Source organism: Thermobia domestica, chromosome 18, assembly GCF_964235325.1.
Source record: "Thermobia domestica chromosome 18, izTheDome1.hap1.1, whole genome shotgun sequence".
NCBI lineage: Eukaryota > Metazoa > Arthropoda > Insecta > Zygentoma > Lepismatidae > Thermobia > Thermobia domestica.
In genome coordinates this window covers 139,526,514-139,547,981 of record NC_137471.1, presented here as the reverse complement: position 1 = coordinate 139,547,981, position 21,468 = coordinate 139,526,514, and the positions used below count along the sequence as shown (strand labels likewise).

Here is a 21,468-nt window from a genome sequence, read left to right as displayed (position 1 = left end):
TAGTTTAATCGAAATGGTGACGAGTTAAACACGCCCAATACTAGAGTCCTTTACCAGCTATAGAGGTAGGGAGCTCAATTTAACTTTATAATCAAATACGAGTACAGCTTTGCATCGAACACTTTTTAGAAATAATTTAAACTTTATTTTAATGAATTACATTCTTACCTTTGAGGTGAGTCGTTTTCTTCAGTTAGTAGAAGATCATTCATACTTTTAACTACCTAAAAGAATGAAAATTAGAACAGCTATATTACTTTATCTTTTACATGTGACTATAGTACAACATTTGTTCCATAGCCATTCATAACATAAACTGAGTTGAATTGAATTGATTTGGAGTTTAACGTCCCGTTCAGCATCAAGGCTATATGAGGTGTGGGCCTACTGATTAACGTGGAATCCGAACCACATGAGCTCCTCCGGGGAAAACATAAACTTGAAATGAGTTGATTGGTAATAGGAGGTCCAGAGACAGAGCACTAACGCTGACTCAACCCAAGTTCATGACGATCAACACCATCTTCTGTAGCTTTCTCAGGGTTCTCCAGCTTTCCCTCACATTTCTATTACACCAGTTCTTGTATACGAATATTCAATCCGTCACTTTCTGCATAAAGATTATATCCTTGGAACGTTATGGACGTTAAAAAGTGGGACATTACTATTACACGCCAGTTTCTGTTGACATGAGTTTATTCTGATGCACTTAATATTTATCAGATTCAGGAACAACTTATCTTAAAAGCGGTTAATATTCAATACGTGCCAAGAAACTCACGTGATTCTTATTGCTTCTCAACTCCTTGCTTCCTTTGGAAGAATTTAACAATATTGGCTAATCTGTGCAGTAGAGGATGAATCTAACTAACTAACTAACAAACTTTTAATATCACAAAGAAACTAACCATTGGTAGCAGCATTTCGTCGTGACATATCTTTTAATCTTCTTACGACAAAAAAAAAAAAAAAAAAATGTTCGGAACAGGTATACCAGTAGCGTAGCCAGGATGTGTGTTTGGGGGTGCTCAAGTGCTGTTATAGGTACATATAGAAAAATTACAAACAAAAAAATATATGAACATAAAAATATATATAAAAAATTACAAACATCAAGATACCAAAGTACATTGTCGGACCTCTTTGGGGGGCCGGCCCCTCTAGGCCCCCCTTCCCTACGCCACTGAGATATACTGTCACTTATTGAGGCAGTTACCCTGACTTTAGGTTCTACAATGTAATATGAAACGTAAAGTAATTAAATCTTCCATAAAATACTAGCTGAACCTACGCCATTTACGCAGCGCATAGTTTTAATATGAGAGTGAATCTCCTTCCCACTTTTCACTGTATCTGTGCAAGTTCCTTTGTGAAGGACAGAAAGACTCTCAAAGGGAGTGAATTGCTATAAACAAACGTATAAATGTAGTATTTTAATATATAGAATGTTGCAGGGAGTTTCTGGCAACTTGGATAAGTGATAGATAATACTTTGGTATTATCTATCAAATGCAGATATTTTTTCTTATAATTCCATATCCGAGTACGTCTCATTGTGGTCCAGAAGCCTTCGAAGTTGACAGCTTGCAATAGACTTTGTCATTCAGACTAAAGCAAAGCGCCTGAAATGTCCATCAATCCGCTGTACGTAGCTCCTATACTGGTTGCCTTTTGCAAGGATATCAACCTAGTTGCAATATTAAATTAACAGGGTCAAAACGACGCCTAAAATGTGGAATAGAAAAATAAAGACAAATTTTTGAAAATTTGAATGAGAACTGGCAAATCTATACAAAATTTGGAATCGACCAGCAAAGCGGCACGTTTCTACCACTTGTGGTTTTCGAGATCTCATTGTAGAAAGAATTGGAGATAAACACTTAAACCTAACATTTTAATATATACAGATACAGTAGCGCTGCTTTTGGTTTAAGATGCAGGATCCTTACAATTTATTAATAATATATATATGCATACACATTCAACCCCTTATTTTTTAGCATCATTTAGTCTTATCTTTAGCATATCTACTATTCACAATCGTCTATAAAAAATAACATTTTTAAGGTAATAGTATATAACAAGTATAGGTTATTTTAACTTGGTAGCGGTTAAGATGAATAAAGAACTCATATGTATTAATATACAACGTACATCGTATAAGTTGCAGCCAGATACGGTTAGGGGAAGCCAGAATAATATTAGGACGCGGAAAGTTTCTTCTTAAAATAAAAATTCTACAATTTCCCACCAGGGGCTGACAATTACCCACTTCATCCCACTTGCGTGTCTGCATCGTATTCCATTTTACAGATTATTTTTAAGTTGGAGCATTTTTAATTTTTATGATGGAGCATCTCAGATGACGGAACATTAATTCTATATTTTTTTAAATAGTTTTAGTTGACGCCTTCTTTGTTTTTTGGCCCATTCAGTTATGTACGAAATTAGTTTCCTGTTCCTTTTGAAATGAACCAAAAAGATAGCTGGTCGTTGTTTGTGAAAAACATCCAAAGAACGAAACATAGAATTCTTTCCTGTGTTTGTAATAAGGAAATACAGTATCTTATAACTTCACATAGTCAACAGCGGGTATGTATTCACACTTTTAATGTAAAGTATTTTGAAGATTTACAGTGACTTCTAATAGTAGCGTTATAATTTTAACAGTAGTTTAGTAAATTTTAGAAGGAGACCTAGTAGTAGTACTTTGAAATTAGTGGAGGAAACCCTGATAGAAAATCCTGCTCTTCCAGGCTGGAAGTTGACGTCAGGTTGGCGTAAAAAAAATGCCAAATCAAATCTGGATCGACAAAGGAATATGAATGAGAAAATGCTAGGGCGTTCCCAGAAGGGACACGCGAACCGATCGTGAGAAGTGAGCAGTAGAAATCTAGGAAGAAGTTACAGAAGTGAGTTCAAAAACAGCACAAGATTAGAATAGGAACGTGGAGCGTCGGAACTTTAAAAGATGTGAGATACGAGTTATGAAATGATGCTGACAAGAAGAGTAAGCAAGCATGAATCCACAAGACTAAATGGAAGGGTTCAAGGTCGAAGGACATATGAAGTGGATACAAGCTTATTTACACTGGGAACAACAACAGAAAGAATAACATTGGAATAGCCATAGATAAGAATATGAGAGAGATATTATTGGACGTGAAGAGAGTAAGCGACAAAATTATGGTAATCAAGCTTGTGCTAGGAGAAAGGGAAACCTTGAATATGGTTAGCGCGTATCTCTCAAAGGCTGGATGTGATAAGGAGACAAAGTAAGAGTTTTGGATGAAGCAAGATAGCACTCTGCAAAACTTCTCGTTACCTCAGAAGCTTATTTTAGCAGATCTAAATGGGCAAGTAGGACGATCAAGATTATAATATGAAAGAACATATGGAGGATATGGAATGAGAGACAGAAATAAGGAAGGCAGGAACATACTACAAGTGTCGGAAGAAAGGACATTTTATCTTGCTAAGAAGAAAGAACATTTTATTATATATAAGAATGGCACCTCACGGTCCCAGATCAACTTTATCTTATTGGGGAGAGAAAACATACGTGATGCAATGGACAGTAAAGTAATGCAAGGTGAGAGTCTAACGCGACAACATCGACTATTAGTAGCACATATCTACATCAAGAAAAAGTTAGAAGACAAATTGTTTCTGTTTGGGCAAAGTGGTGGAAACTAGATGAGACAAATTATGAAGATTCGAAAAGAAATTACCACATTGCATGTACTACTAATGACAAAAGAGCAGATGTACGTGAAAGAGGATTGGACCAGAATATCAGTAGCACTCACTGTCAGAGAAATAGCAAGAAAAACGTTGGAAGAAACAAAAGAAACAGAAGAATTAAAAACCGAAAACCGCAAATGTTACAAAAATTCGACAGCACTAGTATCCACTACTTACGTAAAATGCATATCGGTGGCAAACTTCGTCCTTCAGGAAGACGTTGATACCAAGATTTTCTTCCTAGCTTAATCAGGAGCTAATCGTTCAGGGCCTTATGCAGAGTCGTTTTGAGGCGCGATTAGGGCTATGCTAAAGAGTTCGACTAACATAAGTCTCCTGCAGTAGTCAGTAGTTTAGTATGACGCTAATCATACGTCGAAACGACTCTGCATATGGCGGTCAAGGTTTAAAATCTTGACGCAGCAGTCGCATCCTCCGGCGTTTAAGGCTAATGTATACTTTGAGAAATGATCACCTTTTTTGAGACAATCGCGTTCATTGAAAAATAAGCACATGTCACGTTTTAGACATTTACGTTCATTGAAAAATACGTACATGTCACGTTTTAGACAATCACGTTCACTGAAAAATTAGTACGCGTCACGTTTTTAAACAATCACGTTCAGTGAAAAATAAGCACATGTCATGTTTCTGAGACAATCATGTTCATTGAAAAATAAGCACATGTTTTTCTCCTGTAAATTCTACTTTCGCCTGTAGTTACCTTAAAATAAAAGTTACATAGGGATGCGCACGAGACGAGTCGAGACAGGATTTTCCTGACAAAATTCGAGTCGAGACACGGCTCTTCCAATAGAAAAATATATGTTTTTCGAGTCGAGACATCACTTTTACAGCACATTTTCGAGTCGAGACACCCATAAATCTTGTCTCGTGCGCATCCCTAACTGTTTCTTGTTACTCTTTTTTTTTAAGGATAAGGATATAGAGACGGAGATTTCTGAGAGATAAGTTATAATATTCTAAGTTTGCCCCGTTATCTTTTAACTATATTTAATTTTTGTTCTTTCCTGTAATCTCTCACTTACCGATTTAACTTCATCTTTAAGCGTAAGAAGATATTTTGGTCCTTTAACATAACCGCATACATCTTTAAGATAGCTGTCCCAAAAGAAAAGAAATTTAAATTAATATCATTCTGAAATAACTTGTATATCAACGAAAGCTGTTTAGACGAGAAAGTAAAATGCAACTAAACATAATTTGTTCTAAATACAAGAGCGTTCAATAAGTTTCCCACACTTGGTAATAATATTGTTATTAAGTGCAATATGATGATGAAATTTTAAGTGAACGTACTTTGATCATTTGCCTAAAAGACCATGTCACTCAATGTAGCTCCATGTAGTCTTGTCTTACGTTCTTTTCATGCCTTGAATGCACTTTGGTAAAATTCAAGTGGCTGACATTTACATCATTGTTTCACACAAGAACTGAGGACCTTCTCACTGTTGAATATTTTTCCCCGCTGGTGGGCCTTCAGACGACCAAACAGGAAGAAGTCCATAGGAGCCAATCCGAACTATAGGAAGGCTCAAGGACGACTTCTCATCCTATTTTCATGATTTTCTGGTGTGTCATCACTGGTATGTGAAGCTTGGTGTTGTCATGATGGAGTTTCATTACCTTAACTTGCAGCTCCGGCATCTTGGTCTGCAAAGCACATCATACCTTATGCAGTGACAAACAATAATGATCCTTGTTCATTGTGGAATCATATTCCAAGAAGTCTTTGACACCGCACTCATCCCAGAAAAAGGAAGCCATAATTTTCTGGATTGATATCGAATGTCTAGGTTTCTAAAACCCTACAATCAATGTCCGATGCTGGCGTGGTTCAATGTTTGATCCCCATGAACCGGAAGCAACTTCATATGAATTGATGTGACAGATTCATCACCGGTTTTACGCATGAATTCCATTACCAACCGTTATCTGGTCCTGATGTCTACTTCAGTGTCCATTATGATTTATCTGTGAACAATAGGATAAAACAATTGTTGCCATTGTGAAGCCAAAGAATCAAAGTATGTCCTCTAAAACTTATTAAACACCCTTTATATTACAACGTAAAACGTGGTTATATGCATCGTACTTGCTTCAAGTAAGTAAAACTTGCATAATATCCTATTAGTACTACATATCTCATGATGCTTGTAGTTTGTTGCTTTTGGTACCTGATGCACACCTTGCTATACCATGCCATATATCATGGAACTCTCATGTTTGTAGTTTTCAAACCAAAATCTCGCGCTTCAAACCATCACGAGTTAAAATATTGCCTACATAAAAAACTCGAGGAACTAAATCCCGCCTAGACAAAAATTGTGTCAGGAAGAAACCTTGTCATTACAGTGTCTCCAAAGTAGAAAGTTCAATATTCACTACAAATGAATCAGTAGTTTTGTAAAGATCATGAGTAAGAAAAGCTATGAGAAAATTGAAAAAAAAAAGTTTATTTTTTTGAAAATCCTGGTAGACATGATATGATCGACCTGTGTTTGAAAAAGTAGAGTTTTCTTGTCAATGTACAAAATGAACAACTTATTGTGCGTAATTGCTGTTCCAAAATAAATAAATAAAAAAATTGAACTAAAATCCATTTCAAAACAAATGTGAAATAACTGAACATTTAGAACATTTGTTTGTTCTTACAGCATTTACTAGACACTTATGAATAGAATAAATGCAATAAAATGCAGGTTTTAATGAAAAAGTACATCTGTACTATTAGCAATCACTTTCTTCTTCAACTTGTTCCGTTATAGCCCAGTTTACAATATCTTAATAGAAAGTCATTTCCTCATCATCAGAAATGTGCTTTAGGAGTTCCTTCATATCTGCTGTCTTCTTGGCGTTGATAGGGCAGTCTGTAGAATAAGCTTTTTCTCTGTTGGTAACGTAACGAATGTTCTGTAAACCCATCGATGAGCTCTTTTGTTTTAACAATTCCAGGAACCGAATGACAATATTCAAAATAGGAGACGTGAGACACACAAAAGTTAACCTTGTGATCTCTAAGAACTGCTTTTCCCAATGAATCGATTGACACTGTTGCTTTATGTAATATTTTGACCACCATTTCTTGAATGTTAATGCAAAATTCTTCTCTGCTGCTATGATAACAAACCTTTCAGCTAGAACAATCATCTTTTTATATTCTGTTGGGGTTTAGACACGATCAGCTTTGCTCGTTTTCTTTTTGATACTGCCAAAGCCCCTGACAAAGGAGAAATGAGTGTCCTTGCATTGGAAAGTACCAGTGAATGTTATCAACTCTACCATTGGCAATTAATATGAGGAAAGATCAAATCATAGTGTTTTTTCGATTGTGGTCAGGGCATCTGTCGGAAACCACATGAAGGATTCTCATTAAGAGTGAAATATTCGCGTCAATGTAGCTAAGAATAAATGTGCAAACTTCATCAGGTCATTTCCTTCCTTCACATTCACGATACCTGCAAAATCTGTGCACTGTTCTGCCCCAATTTGTGCATTTCTAAGGCATTAAAAAACAACTGTCGGTAGTACAAGACTTCTTGGAATGGAATTTTGAGCAGTGGAGTAAACTTTGCATGAAATCTAAGCAAACTCCAGCAGTACCTGCACGTGTCTTGCAAATTTCTTCCACTTGTTTTATTTTGTAGTAGAACTTCTTACTTCTGGGTAAATGAACTATCTTCTCTGCAGCAGCGACACATCTGGCATTTCCATTCAAGGATTTGCTTGAGATTCGCTGAGAGATTTCTTCACGCTTAACGCAGACGTCGACTTGAAGCAGATCAAATGTAACATTAAAGTCCCCGTGGAAAAACTTAAAAGTCATTCACATTCTGTTCGGAATACTTCTCGCAAAATAAACTGCATAATTTTGACAAATACTTCAGCGTTCCGGTATCTAATCTTTCTGCTGGTGTAAGAAACTCTTTTACTTCAAACGACGATATATGTTGGTAAATTTTATCACAGATGTCCCCTAAAATGGCCTTCATCCTCTTTTGACGATTTTCCTAGAGATTACAGAACTTCTGATACGTTTTTTCCGTAATCTCTTACAGGCTGACGAATGCTCTCTTACAACCATTAGTGTTTGTTCCGTTGCAAATTACAGCATAGGAGTAATTCACAGCTCGACGTTTTGGGTTGTCCTTTATTGGACGGCGCACTTTAATATCAACAACTTGAATTTGACTTTGGAGATAATGTGTTTTGAATGTCTTTGGTTGGTAAATCATGAAAGAAAGTGATAATATCCACCCTGTCACTGTCAGTGAACTTCTCAAAAACATATTTTTTGCACCTGAAACAAATGAAATAAGTACTGTTGTGACAAATCGTAAAAATCGTAATAAGACAAGTGAACTCTCAATTGCGCAACAACTCCTCTTACAAACTTTCACTAAAATGAAACTTGAAGAATTTATTACTCATTTGTGTTGCGTTGAGTAAAGAAGTTCGTTTACATAACAGAAATCATTAATAAATATCGTTCATAGCCTTTATATACAAAAAGTAGTGTATTCATTTTGCCATTCAGAGAGAGAGGTGTATTAATCACATTTCTAATCTAGACAATATTATGTGTACAACATTTCATGTATGTTAAGTGCTGTTGAAAATCTTATGAGGACCTCTCCCGCACATTCCCTTTTGTTTAGTACCATGATTGGAAATACTAATTACTAGAGACCGGATATTTAGGCATTAAAAACCTAGAAAATAGGCAGGCAAATAGGCACTTAAAATTTAAAAAATAGGCAGTAAAATAGGCACTAAAGTGTAACTCGAAATAACGAAAATAAATACTCAATACAATTAAAAAAATAAATTCAAGTCATAGGTATTGTTCAAAGAATATAGAAACATACCTGTTTGTTAATATTTTTAATGTATATATAAAAACGAAGGTTGACATGTATTCCATGTGTATTTTGTAAATACATTCTATACAGCGCTTTATCACTACATATAACAGTCCAAAGTTTTATTGCATCTTATTACTACAAACAGCACTTATTTCTCGATGGGGCAGAATCCTTTCTTGAGATACTAAATTATATATTTTTACCACTAAAGCCTTATTTCGAAGAAAATGCATAGAATAGGCAACATTAGGCACTAAAGCAATTATTTAGGCAGGAAGGGGCCAAATAGGCAAAATAGGCAAAATAAAATTGGCTTAAATTGAAACTATAACAACCTATAAAAACTTTAAAACGTTATTTTTGACCATATCTTTAATCTTAAAGAATAGGCATTTTGCCTAACATCCAGTCTCTACTAATTACATAAGAAACTCTAACTGGAAGATACTTTATGAGACACATTCCATAAGAAACACTTTGTTCACGAACGGTGATCGTGGGTCCAATTTACCACTTCATGAATACTTAACCCGCACTTCATCCGAAACCCATGAGTCTACTGAGCAGTGTGATGTGGGTTCCAGTTATTTCGAATTATAGGAAAGAGGTACCGTGTAAATACATTTTTATTTTTCTGTTCCAGTAATTTCCTCTCACATCGTACGTATCAGTTTTAATATATCATGTACAACTACCTCGTGAAACAAACTTTTAAGTTGTAACTGTTAAGTTCCGTATATATATATATATATATATATATATATATATATATATATATATATATATATATATATATATATATATATATATATATATATATATATATATAGTAGCTTTCCGTGAAAGTACACTCAAGTAACTCCCTTTGCATCACTTGAACCGCCGCGCCTATCTAGAAACATAAAACATTATTCAGTGCGTGCCTTACGGAAACACGTCATACAACAACGGCAACAAATTGATACTAAACTCTGACATGGACATTGCAAACTGAGTGAGACAGTACATGCCAAAGATTATTATACATTTTACGGTACGCCGTGATCACTTTCTGGTATTAGAAACAATGTTTCTGATATTTTGAGATTCTTTTGTCTTCTTAATTTGTGTTTAAGATTTTATAGATATGTTGTGCTCAACTTTTTTTATCACGTAATGATGTGGCAAAAATGATTAATTTTGCTTGTTTCTTGTGTGCAAACTTGTAAGAAAATCACCAACAAATCGTCATAACTATCAATATAGGCAAATATCGATAAAACTAGGCTACATGAATGCAGAAAACTTACTTGTAGTATTTTCCTGTTGTTCCTGCAGTAACTGTTTTGCCAGAGTAATTGACATGTTTGCTGCCTTCAACTTTCGGCGTTTTTATCCTCACTTGCTTGTATGTTTTCCTATTTCTCACACCTTTTTTACGTTTTTGGGAGATAAGGCAATATCATCTTCACTAGACGATGCCATCTTAACAACTACCAACATAGAGTGCTACTTTGAAAAGAGCATCAGTTACTGACTCACGGCGTTTTCACAACAAACACAAATCTGCCAATCTCCTGTTGTCAAATCATGACATTTTCAACTAGATAGTATATATATTTTCACAGAAATAGAAAGTGAACTTAATGCAAAATCGCAATTTTCTGACTCACGACCTTTTCAAAACTACTGATTCATATATTCTGGAGGAATATTCAATAACATAATTACATTTAAAAGAATCCTGGAATACAATGTCCAACATACATTTCAAACAGTCATTATAAATAAAGGTACCGAGAAAAGAACGAAATAATCCTGTTTATTAGCTCAACAAATAAAAGAAGATAGCGGGTTATTTCTCTGCATACATAAATATTTCAATACTTTCCAGAAAAAAGGTTTCATTCATCAAGTAATTTAGCTAAGGCAGATTATATGGATATACTCGCGTTTATCTTAAGTTTGTTCTTATTAATTTTGAAACTGATAATTTCGTGATAGTGTCCAAAGCAAGTTCTGGACTGATGTTAGGTTCTTTTTTCTTTCTTATTCTTATTATTTTGACCATTAAAATCCGTCCTTACATTATCCTCCATATATATATGCGTATATGTTTTAACTTTAATGGTAAAAACAGGAAAAGTAACAAAAACTACTGGATCATATCATCCAAGGTCAGCAAATAAAAAAACAAAGACGGAACAGAAGTAGTGCCGTAGCATTCCGGCTGACATAGCTAGTCGAGGCAGCAAAACTCTTCTGCTGTGCCAAACCTTGAGAGGAGTGTACGATTTTACAAATTTTTCTGGTCAAAAGTTGAATGTCATACATCAGGTTTAGGATAAATTACAGAGCCAACACAGGTTTCCTGTCCAAAATTGATGAAAGTTAACTATTTTGCCATCAGAAATGTCTTAACCTATGAAGGTTATGTAACAAGATAAGATTTTGTTATGATCTAATATCAAGATCAGAAATACACAGAAATGTGTAGATTTAAATAAATAACCATCTTAGATACTTACCTTTTAAAAACTTCCGAATTCTGTGGAACAGTTATTTTAAGCTTCTTTGATGCATCACTAGTTGCAGGGCTCTCATTTCTACGGGACTGCTTTCCTTTACCAAAACTTTGAGAAATCATTTTCCTCGATCCTAAATTACTTCCGTCCGCAATTGTCTTGAGGATCGAGTGTTTTGTGTGTAAGTTGTATAAGATTGTTTGAATTAAAAAGCTTCACTTGTACATAGTTCTTGTGATGGTAGAAATAATTCTTCATCCTCAGCAGGGTTCTCCTGTATAAAAATTTAACTTACTTTAATTTAAGTCATATGAACAAATAAAGTGATTCTAGTGATTGTAGTGTTATGACTCAATGAAATATAATGCCTCAAGCATGTATTAAAGCACTATAGAGTCATAATTTTATTCCTTTCATCAAGTCACAGATACTACAAGGGCCCAAACAGAACCATTTTCTCGAAGGAAATTTCTAATACCCCATTTAAAAGTTCTTATATGCCTATTATGATTTTTCTTGAATAATCAATTGTTCATACCCTTATTCTATTTTTCAACATCTGACAAATCAAACATTTTTGTAAGTTTGATTACAGAAGACAGTCGTGGTGCTCTGGTAATTAATTTATAACTGTAACATCAAGTGAGAAAATTTCACACCCGCTTTGAAAAATTACTACTAGCATTACTAGTACATTCATAAAATACAGGAACTATTGCATCTATTATTCTACAAAAATAATTTAACTATTTCAGGGAAATTTCTTCATCTTATTTTCGTTATTAAGTAGATCTCTTGCGTGTTGCCCGGCAATCCAGTCTAACCCTAGTCCTAATATTTTGAAAATTGATTATATGAAGTACTACATTCTATCTTAACACAAAGGTATGTGAGACAGAGCCTCTTCTTTATAGGTTACAGAGCAATAATTTTCCTTACAATAATTTAGCAATAATTTTCCTTAGGAGGAGAGATGAGAATTTTCGTGACAACACAGAGGATAATTTAGAGATGAAACAGTCACTAGTATCATGTCCTTGAATAGAATTAAGAAATGACTACCAACATCAGTAGATTGAATTTGTGATGACGACACTAGATTTTCTAATTCGGGACCATTCATAAGCAGTATAGGGAGAATCACTCAGAATTCTTCTTGGTTTCGGGACCATTCATAAGCAGTATAGGGAGAATCACTCAGAATTCTTCTTGGTCTCGATATTATTCTTTGGGGTTAGTGATGACCCCACTGGTGGACTGACGTAGGTAATAAGAAAGTTTTGGGATCCCGAGTTAGAGGATACTGCTGTTCGCTGTTTCTGCAAACTGCAAAGATAATGGTTGTTGACTTATGTCACCCTTATGAGTACGTTGAGCACTGATCGATACAAGGAATTTACCTAACTTCGTCATATGAGTTAGCAACTGGGGGGGCACGGTGGCTCAGTGGTAGAGCGTTCACCTCCGGTGCTTGGGGTCCCTGGTTCGATCCCAGCTCGCGCCGTGTGGACTTTGTGGTGGACAAACATCGTGCTCGTGGGTTTTCTCGGGGTTCTCCCGTTTCCTCCCACTTTCTTCATTCCACCATTTCATTCATTTCTCATCTTCACCGTCTCCTTTAGCCTAACCGGCATAACCGTGGGACGTAAAACTTAAAGATTTCATTTTTTTTTCATTTTTTTTTTTGAGTTAGCAACTGAGTTGTAGGAGGTCCAGATGATCCTGTACGTTTCAAAGCACACAAAATTAACGTATGAATGTCACTGGAGCATAAAAGCATGTAATTGATTGTCATTGTACCAACTTAGACAGGATGTTCCTTATGCAGAGTCGTAATGACGCGTGATTAGTGCCATACTAAAGCGCTCGACTAACATATGTTTCCTGCAGGTAGTCAGGGGTTTAGTATGATGCTAATCATATGTCAAAACTACTCTGCATAAGGCGGGATATACGAGGGTGGGCTGATAATTTCTCGGCCCGACCCAGAAGGACTTGAGCTGCAGGTATAAAAGTGTGAGGCTATTCAACATAGTCCCCTCGAAGGTCAACACCCTTGGCACTTCGATGATGCAACTTTTCCATCCCCTCCAAAAAAAAAAAAAAGATTTCTCAAGGTCTGCAAAAAACTGTTCCGCAGCTGTTATCACCTCTTCATCACTGTCAAATTTCTGTCCTTTCAGTGCTGTTTTGAGTTTTGGAAACAGATAATAATCAGAAGGGGCAAGATCTGGCGTGTAAGGTGGGTGGTCAATGCACTGAAACCCTAGGTCCCTCAGAAAATCCATTGTTCTGCCAGCCTTGTGGATGGGAGCATTGTCCTGCAAGAACAATACACCTCATGTCAACTTTCCCCGGCGCTTTTCTTTAATAGCGTCCTTTACCTTAGCCAGCAGACTGCAGTAATACTCTGCAGTTATGGTTTGGCCCTTTAAAAGGTAGTCTGAGAGCAAAACACCATCCTTATCCCAGAATATTGAGGCAAGCACCTTCCCTGCGGATTTTTGTGCTTTGAATTTTTTGAGCCTTGGAGATCTTGAGTGGCGCCACTCGCATGACTGCTGTTTGGTTTCCGGATCAAAGTAATGCAACCACGTTTCATCCTGGCTAACAAGCCGATCCAAAAATTTTCCTTGGAGTTCGCAAAGTGCCGTAAAATCACCTGCGATGATCTCACACATTCGCGTTTCTGATCTGCGTTCAAACATTCCGGAATCCATTTCGCAGAAAGCTTGCGCATGTCCAACTGATCATGGATTATTGACCCAACACGTTCTTTGGATATGTGCACTTTGTCAGCTATCTCCTGAAGCGAAATCCGTCTGTTGCTCAAAATCAGGTCATTAATCTGGTCCACTTTTTCCTGAGTTGACACTGACACTGGCCTGCCACACTTTTCACCATCTTCTGTTGAAACTTCGCCACGCTTGAAGTTCGCACACCATTTCTTCACAGTAGAGTCTGAAGGGCACTGTCCACCCAATGTGTCTAGCATGCAACAATGGATTTCCTTGGGCGACTTCTGTTGCAGGAAGAAGAACTTCATTACACCTCGCAACTCCTCTTTGGTGAATTTGACATCTGGCTCCGCCATGGTTCATTCAATTACCTGTAAAATAAAAACCGTTCATGGTAGAATCGTGAAATTTGGTACTTAAACATATAAAAGATCAACGTTTCACATGACATTAATTACATCAGGGTAGTACATTCGGAAGGGGGTCGGGCTGAGAACTTATCAGCCCCCCTCGTATTTATACAGTTTTACTTGAGCAGGCTAACAGCACTATCCACGTTGGATGAAGGGCTGACTCCAGTATTGTTTTTCAATTTTAGAAAGTAGATGAACAATTCTTCCAATCAACGCATAGGGGAGCTTCAAAGGAAAATCATATACACGTATTATTCGTACATTATCTGAATTTGAAACAATACGCATAACACTCACTACATTTTTGTCGTGTTTACGTTCAACAGTCGAAGGTACAGAGTTAAGAACGTTTCTTCCATCGTCTTTTTGACCCTCGAACGTCGTCATTGTACAACTCTGTACATTGTATGGGAAACATTGTTCCACTTCCATTATGACGTATTTTGCAATATCAAAATGGGAACACCGAAGTGGATTCTTCATCTGTGAGAACAGGAACAATTCGATTGGTCCAAATCAAGAGAATATAGCGAGCGCGGCAATATTTCAAAACTACATCTCTCAGCTTTCTCAGGCGTTGCTTAGGATACATACGTGATTGCATTGCCTGCAAGGAGGCTATCTCTTTCGTGTTCATACGGCGGCATTTTTGCTTAACAGCATCTCATAACATCCTCAGATGTGTAGAATAGTATGTGCCAGTGATAGTACCACCTTTCTGCTGAAGGTAGTATGTAAGGATAATCCCACTGGAGTAGAAAAAAGAATCCCATCGGTAGTTTCCCATCGGTTTGCAAGTTTGCCTTTTGAAATGAATTTCTCTTCTCGTGGGCAACGCTAGTTAAGAGCTGCGAGCGATTTCAAATGGCACCAAGGAGCGCTTTCGTGATGGGCAATGAGCTGGAAATTTCTTTTGTGATAATTCGAAAAGAACAATCGTAACGGTAGCAATTCGCATGATGTAGGAGATCAGTTAATATTACTATACACTGAGTTTAGTTGTCCTTGAAAACTGAAACATAAGAAAATATTAGTATAGTAAGGTACATCATCTTCTTGGAAATAAAACAGATACAGAATGCACTGTTAACGCAATGTATTTTCAAAGGCTTCCCTGGCGGTTTTGTTGGAAAATAAAATTTAGAATTAATTACAAAATTGGGAGCAGTTCCCTACTGCAGAATACACATGGCGAAGATTGCGAAAGCACTGCAAACTTTAAACGAATAATATGGGAAGCCATCACTCATAACCGACATTTTTAGATACCTTACGTTTATTCCATGGGCCTGATTCCAGTGTCTGCTGTATACTAATAATCTCTACAAATAATAGTTTCCATTCTGGATCGTTCGGGATAATGGTGACCGTTTCGGATCGTGCTTACTCTACTTTTCGAAAAAGGAAAAGTAATTGCACTTTATGCATGCATGAGATCACTAACCCTCGGACATTTATGTAATTATATATTTTAATTGGTTGTATGTAGCGGTACAAGAATACACATGTATATATATCAAGACGTTTACATTGATATAGGTAAATTTGATTTTACATATTTCATACAATGTTATATATTTCTTATGATGTTACATATTTTCTACATATTTTGCGTTATCGTGAACATTTTTAAGAATATTAATTTTTAAAGTTTACTTAATAGTATAACAAACGAAAAAGAAAACAGTTGCACGGTTTTTCCCTTCATATTTGTTCTATTTCTGACAACACTATAGAATATAGACAGGTTAATTCCATGCAATAATCTGTCTTTTCACCGCTACCGTTAAAAGAAATGAATTGTGCTTAGGATATTTCAGCTTTCGCGCTGACTTCAAAGAATCCAAGTAAATAGAACAACCACCCTCGGACTCTTCTCCTTCTCAGACGGCGCATAGAACACACCAAGATAGCCGAAATCACATGCCTAAAGCGAGAGAAGTGACATTTTGTATCTTTGCTATTTTTATCGTACCTCGAACAAATATTTATTTCATCTTTCTGTGGGAGAGAAAGCAATATAAGCGAAAAGCATGCCCCTCCTTATCCTTTGTTTTTCATCCAATTAACTCGAGGGAAGACAAATGGAGTAAAATATATAGTAACCGTTGGGATGAGTAACAGTGGATCACAGAAGCCGTAACGTGTTCTGCTTCTGTCAAATTCAGATAAGACAGAAACACGTTGAAAAATGGAATTCAAAGATTGCTGACTAATTTGCACAGAACGTTGCAATTTTCATTTGAACGGCAAGAAAAGAACTATCAAAGAAAAATGATGGGCATCAAAAAAAAATGATGACAGTGTGGTATAAAGCATATGTAGGGGGAAGAAACAAAGGGAAACTGACGCAAACTTGGGCGCGTTCTTTCAGTGGTCACGTTTGAATATATGTATATTCTTAGACAGCGTTGTCATTTTACATGAATCTTGTAGCTGTCATAAAAAACTTTCAACCTGATCTTTCTAACAACTTTCTGAAAGCAAGAAATATATCTCGACCCATGCAGCACTGCACTCTAGTGGACAAAAAATGTACCTCCTCACTAAAAACGTGTACTTTGGCGCGCTTTCCCTCCCTGTCCAAAAGAATCCGTTGTTTCCGAAGCGGCAAAACTTTGTGTGTGTGTCAGCGGGAGGGCGATAGCAGGTAGCAAGCAAGATAACCCAGAAAGTTGCACATGGTTTAACTCCTAGCAATATGAAAAAAATATTGTATGTCCCTTTCAAGACTATGTATACATGGAGAAATATTGTTTCAAGATTTTTTTATGACAGCTACAAAATTCATGTAATGTGGTAACGCGGTCTTAGTTTAGCAGGTGCAGTTCGCTTTTCCACCCATAGTTACTTTAGGTTTACTTCGTTTATTCAAGTCGTCTCATAGTGTCTGGCAGATTGTCGTACATAGAACCACTGCATAATTAATACCCGGAGCACTTTCTTCACCGTAATCGTAGTTGGAGCGCCCATTAGAAGATATTCGCAATCGTATTGAAGTTGTTGTTGGTTTATTTATTTATTTTAGTGTTAAACGAATTGACTTTATTTTTGTACTCGAATATACAGCAAAGAAATTCCGACAGTAGACAATAAATTATTTTTGGACTCGTGAAGAGCAGAATTTAGTGTGACTGGCATTCTGAATGAGTCTTTATCCGATAATGGTGATAAGGTGGCACCGGCCGCTTCTTCACTAGCGACGTAATTAAAATCGTGGATTGAAATAGATGAATAATTTACGACTGGTGGTAAAGTCGCAATATGTACAGCATGTGACAAAAATTCGGATGCTCTATGAAATCGCAATTGGAGCAACATAAGAGAAGCGCCCTCCACACTAGAAACAAGGAACTTTGTTTCGGTAGAAAGAAACTTTTTCCGACCCAAATGTAGCAAGGGGTTTCTAGAACGAACGAATTTTTCAAACACATGTGTTCTAAAATGGTGGCTGATAATATTCTTTGGTATAAGCTTCAGGTACATGAATACGGGAATTCCTGGGAAAATATTGTAAGCGTCAAATTCCAGACGAATCGACTTTGCGGAAAAATTACCTTGATATTTGTCACCAGGAAAGTATTAAAAGTATTGTACCCGAATTTAATTCATTTCACTTGTCTTGCTCACGCATTCCAACGTGTGGCGGATTAAGTGAGAAGCAATTTTCCTCGGGTGAACAAATTTATATCGAGTACAAAAAAGGTTTTTCTGAAAGCTCCACAGAGAGTGCAATTTTACAAACAACACTTGTCGGATGTACCTTTACCTCCTGAACACGTAGTTACACATTGGGAAAATTGGATAAAGAAGGTCGTGTTTTACAACGAACATTTTAAGCACGTAAACGTACGTCGTAAATCTTGTAGTTGACATATTCCCACCAGAGTCCGATTTCAGTGAGAGGAGCTCAAGTCGCTTTTAATGATCCTGAAATTGTCTCAACTGTAGCGTACATTGCAAGCAACTTTGGCTTCCTTTAGGAGAGCATAAATAAACTTGAATCTTAAGGACTTTCATTGCAGGAGTCTTTCGATATTGTAAACAATGTAAGGGTAAAACTTGCAGTTGTTCGAGGTGAAGCTGGTGACAAAGTTTGCAGAAAGATTGAGCTGGTTTTTGAAAGAAATCCTGGATATGAAGCCTTTGATAGTGTGTGTAAGATTCTCAGTGGGGAAGTCGCGATTCCCATCCCATAAGATATATCCCCTCAAAGTATTTCCTTGTATAAATACGCTCCTACAACGTCATGTGATATTGAAAGATTCTTTTCAGCATATAAGAACATAATTTCCGAAAGACGGCTATCAATTAACTCAGAGAACATTGGAAAGTACTTGGTTGTGCATTCTTAAATCAAAATGAATCGCGTAAGATTTTCTGCCGACGAAAAACTGGAATATATATTTACACAGTAAAGTTTTGTATAATACATTGTTTTTAACATATATATGGTACTGATAAACAGCGTTTTTTAATGATAGTGTGAGTTTCTGTATAATTAAAAAATATATAATATAAAAGTTACTTGTTCAAAGGAATTCGTAATATTATAGCCTGAACGGGAAAGTTGCAGACCAGAATATGTGAGTACGTTATTTTTATTTCCTGCTATAAATTGTTATTGATCCACACACACACACACACACACACACATATATATATATATATATATATATATATATATATATATATATATATATATATATATATATATACACTTAAAACTACTGATATATGTAGATGTTTTCGATTTTTTAAATATTAAACATTCTCTGGATATTACGTATTTAATAAGATATTTTGGGCATTTTTTATATGTTTATGTACATATTTTGCTATTTGATATTACATAAGAATCTGGACCTTAGGGATCAGACACTAGAGACATATCTTAACAACTTTCGATTCATTCCAGGAATATGCCCGCTACTTATGATATATACATATGGTTAACTGGAAACAAATGATACTGTGCAATCTACGTTTAAATCTGTCCCCTGACATGAAATAAAGTTTCTAAAAATTTCGGCAATGAGTAATGACAAGGTACTAAATTATAAAATCTGCACTCTTACACGTGGTGTGTTTTGCAATTCGTAAAGGGAATCTCCACCCAAAGCATTGTTGACTCCCTAGTTTATTGACCGGCGAATACCAGGGTCGATATGGGTATGTAGAGAACCAGTATGCTCTGTAAGTCACAAATACGTTATTTTCGATGTCTTAAAGTAAGGTGTATTCGAACAGAAGTCGAAAAACCGATCGACGGTCCCGACAGTGTTGTTGTCACTTCTCGCGTCACCATGCACAACTGGAGAGGCTTCCGGTAGAGATCTTTAGGTTTATCCTCATCTCTTCACTCTGTTTCCTAATTCTATGCCTCACACTACCCATGAAGCCACAAAGATCCAGCAGGATCCTCACAAGAAGTGACTAAATCCGGCCCAGAAGCACTTATTGTTTATTTGTGAGGCGTGTATATTCGGTGATCGACGGGACCCTCGGGCATTGTGAGTATGGGGACAACAGGAAGACACGCTAGTTTCCGAATATGAAAATCTCGGTGTCACATTTGAAGTTGTTCGAGAGCCAGATCTCAAAATGACCAGACACTGCTGAACGCTCTCGGCTATTTCGACCCATGCGTCAGCTGAGCTTGGTTTGGTTCCAGTTGGAACCCATTCTTTGGCTTAGTTGTGATATCCAGCATGCTCGTAGTTAGGAGTGTTATGGGGGAGGCCCAATATAGTTTCTTCCCTGACATACATACATACACACACACACCAAGCTCCGCTGACGCAAGGATCGAAATAGCCGAGAGCTATTAGTAGTGCCTGGCTGTTTTGAGCCCTGACAATGGACAAACTTCAAACGCGACATCGAGGTTTGCATATTCGGGAACTAGCGTGTCTTTCGGGTTGTCCCCATACCTGCAATGCCTGCGGTGCCCGTCAGTCACCGGATATACACGCCTCACAAATGAACAACCCGTGCTTCTGGGCCGGATTTCGTCACTATTTGCGAAGAACCTACTGACTCTTTGGTTTCATGCGTAGTGTGCGGCATAGAATTAAGCAACAGAACCAGGAGATGAGGATAGACCCAACGATTTCCACTAGAAGCCACTCGAGAAGCATACGGTGACCAGAGAATTGACTACAATGCTGTCGGAACCGTCGATCGGTTTTTCGACTCCTGTTCAAACACACCTCACTTTAAGACATCGATACCAACGTATTCGTGACCTACAGAGGCTACCGGTTCTCTTCATACCAATATTGACCCTGATACTCACCAGTCATGAACGTAGGGAGTCACTGGAAATCTCCTTTCTATTTTCTCCAAAGGAATTGTCCTTAAATCTAAATGAGTGTACCCAATTTTTGAAATAACTCTGAATTTCATTTTTTCTTTTTTGCCAAAACCGTCACTGGATCCTTTGTTGAGTGTCAATAAATGTACTTCTTAACGTATTGATACTTACTTCAATCCATGTCCTTGGGTGGCTGAGTAACAACTATTATCTCACCCTCTTCAGGCTGAGGACCTCCCTCAATCTCCTCTCGTTGGATACAACTGAACACAAGATTCGAAAAAATAGAATGTTATTATCATATAGTGTAAAGTACCATGGTTAACAAGGAGCATATTGTAATGAATATATTTTTAAAATATACGTAATTGAGGTTTCAATATGTGCCTGCTTGGAAAATAATATTAACTTATAAGTATACATTAACCTAAAATGAAACGAAGCAAGCTTATTTCTGTTATTATTAATGAGTAACTGTAGAAATATTAAATGGTTAAATGTTATGTGATGCTTTCTTAATGCGGTTCGACCGTTAGAATGCGATGAACTAAATCCTTCTCCCCTGCAGACGCATGTCCTGTCCTGTAGTAGTATTACTGCAGTAAATGAAGCTCAAATTTTAATGAAGAAAGGAACAAATTAGTAACAAGCTGAAAATTGGTACACATGTTGGGAATGATGTTCTAAACAACATATTAAAAGTCCCCCGAAATCCCACCCGATCTTCGCCGCCATATTGGAAAATGGCCGCTGGAAGTGTCAAACGAACAATGACAATATAAAATAGCAATATCTTCGTTATGGTTGAGCACAAAGAGATAAATTTAGTGTCGTTTTATAGAACATAGATAACAAATATTGTTTTAT

At 36.7% G+C, this 21,468-nt stretch overlaps 1 protein-coding gene across 1 annotated transcript in view; it reads right to left on the bottom strand.

Moving 5' to 3' along the window:
- Positions 1-20,866, bottom strand: part of LOC145674907 (uncharacterized) — a 129,940-nt gene extending 109,074 nt beyond the window's left edge. Inside the window, exons 1-4 of the mRNA XM_081745168.1 lie at positions 20,773-20,866; positions 11,138-11,408; positions 4,794-4,866; positions 169-224 (exon numbers count right to left, since the gene is read on the bottom strand). Of these exons, the coding sequence (XP_081601294.1) occupies positions 169-224; positions 4,794-4,866; positions 11,138-11,256 (248 nt within the window). The 5' untranslated portion in view covers positions 11,257-11,408; positions 20,773-20,866. The remainder of the gene's footprint in view (positions 1-168; positions 225-4,793; positions 4,867-11,137; positions 11,409-20,772) is intronic.
- Positions 20,867-21,468: the final 602 nt, after the last annotated feature.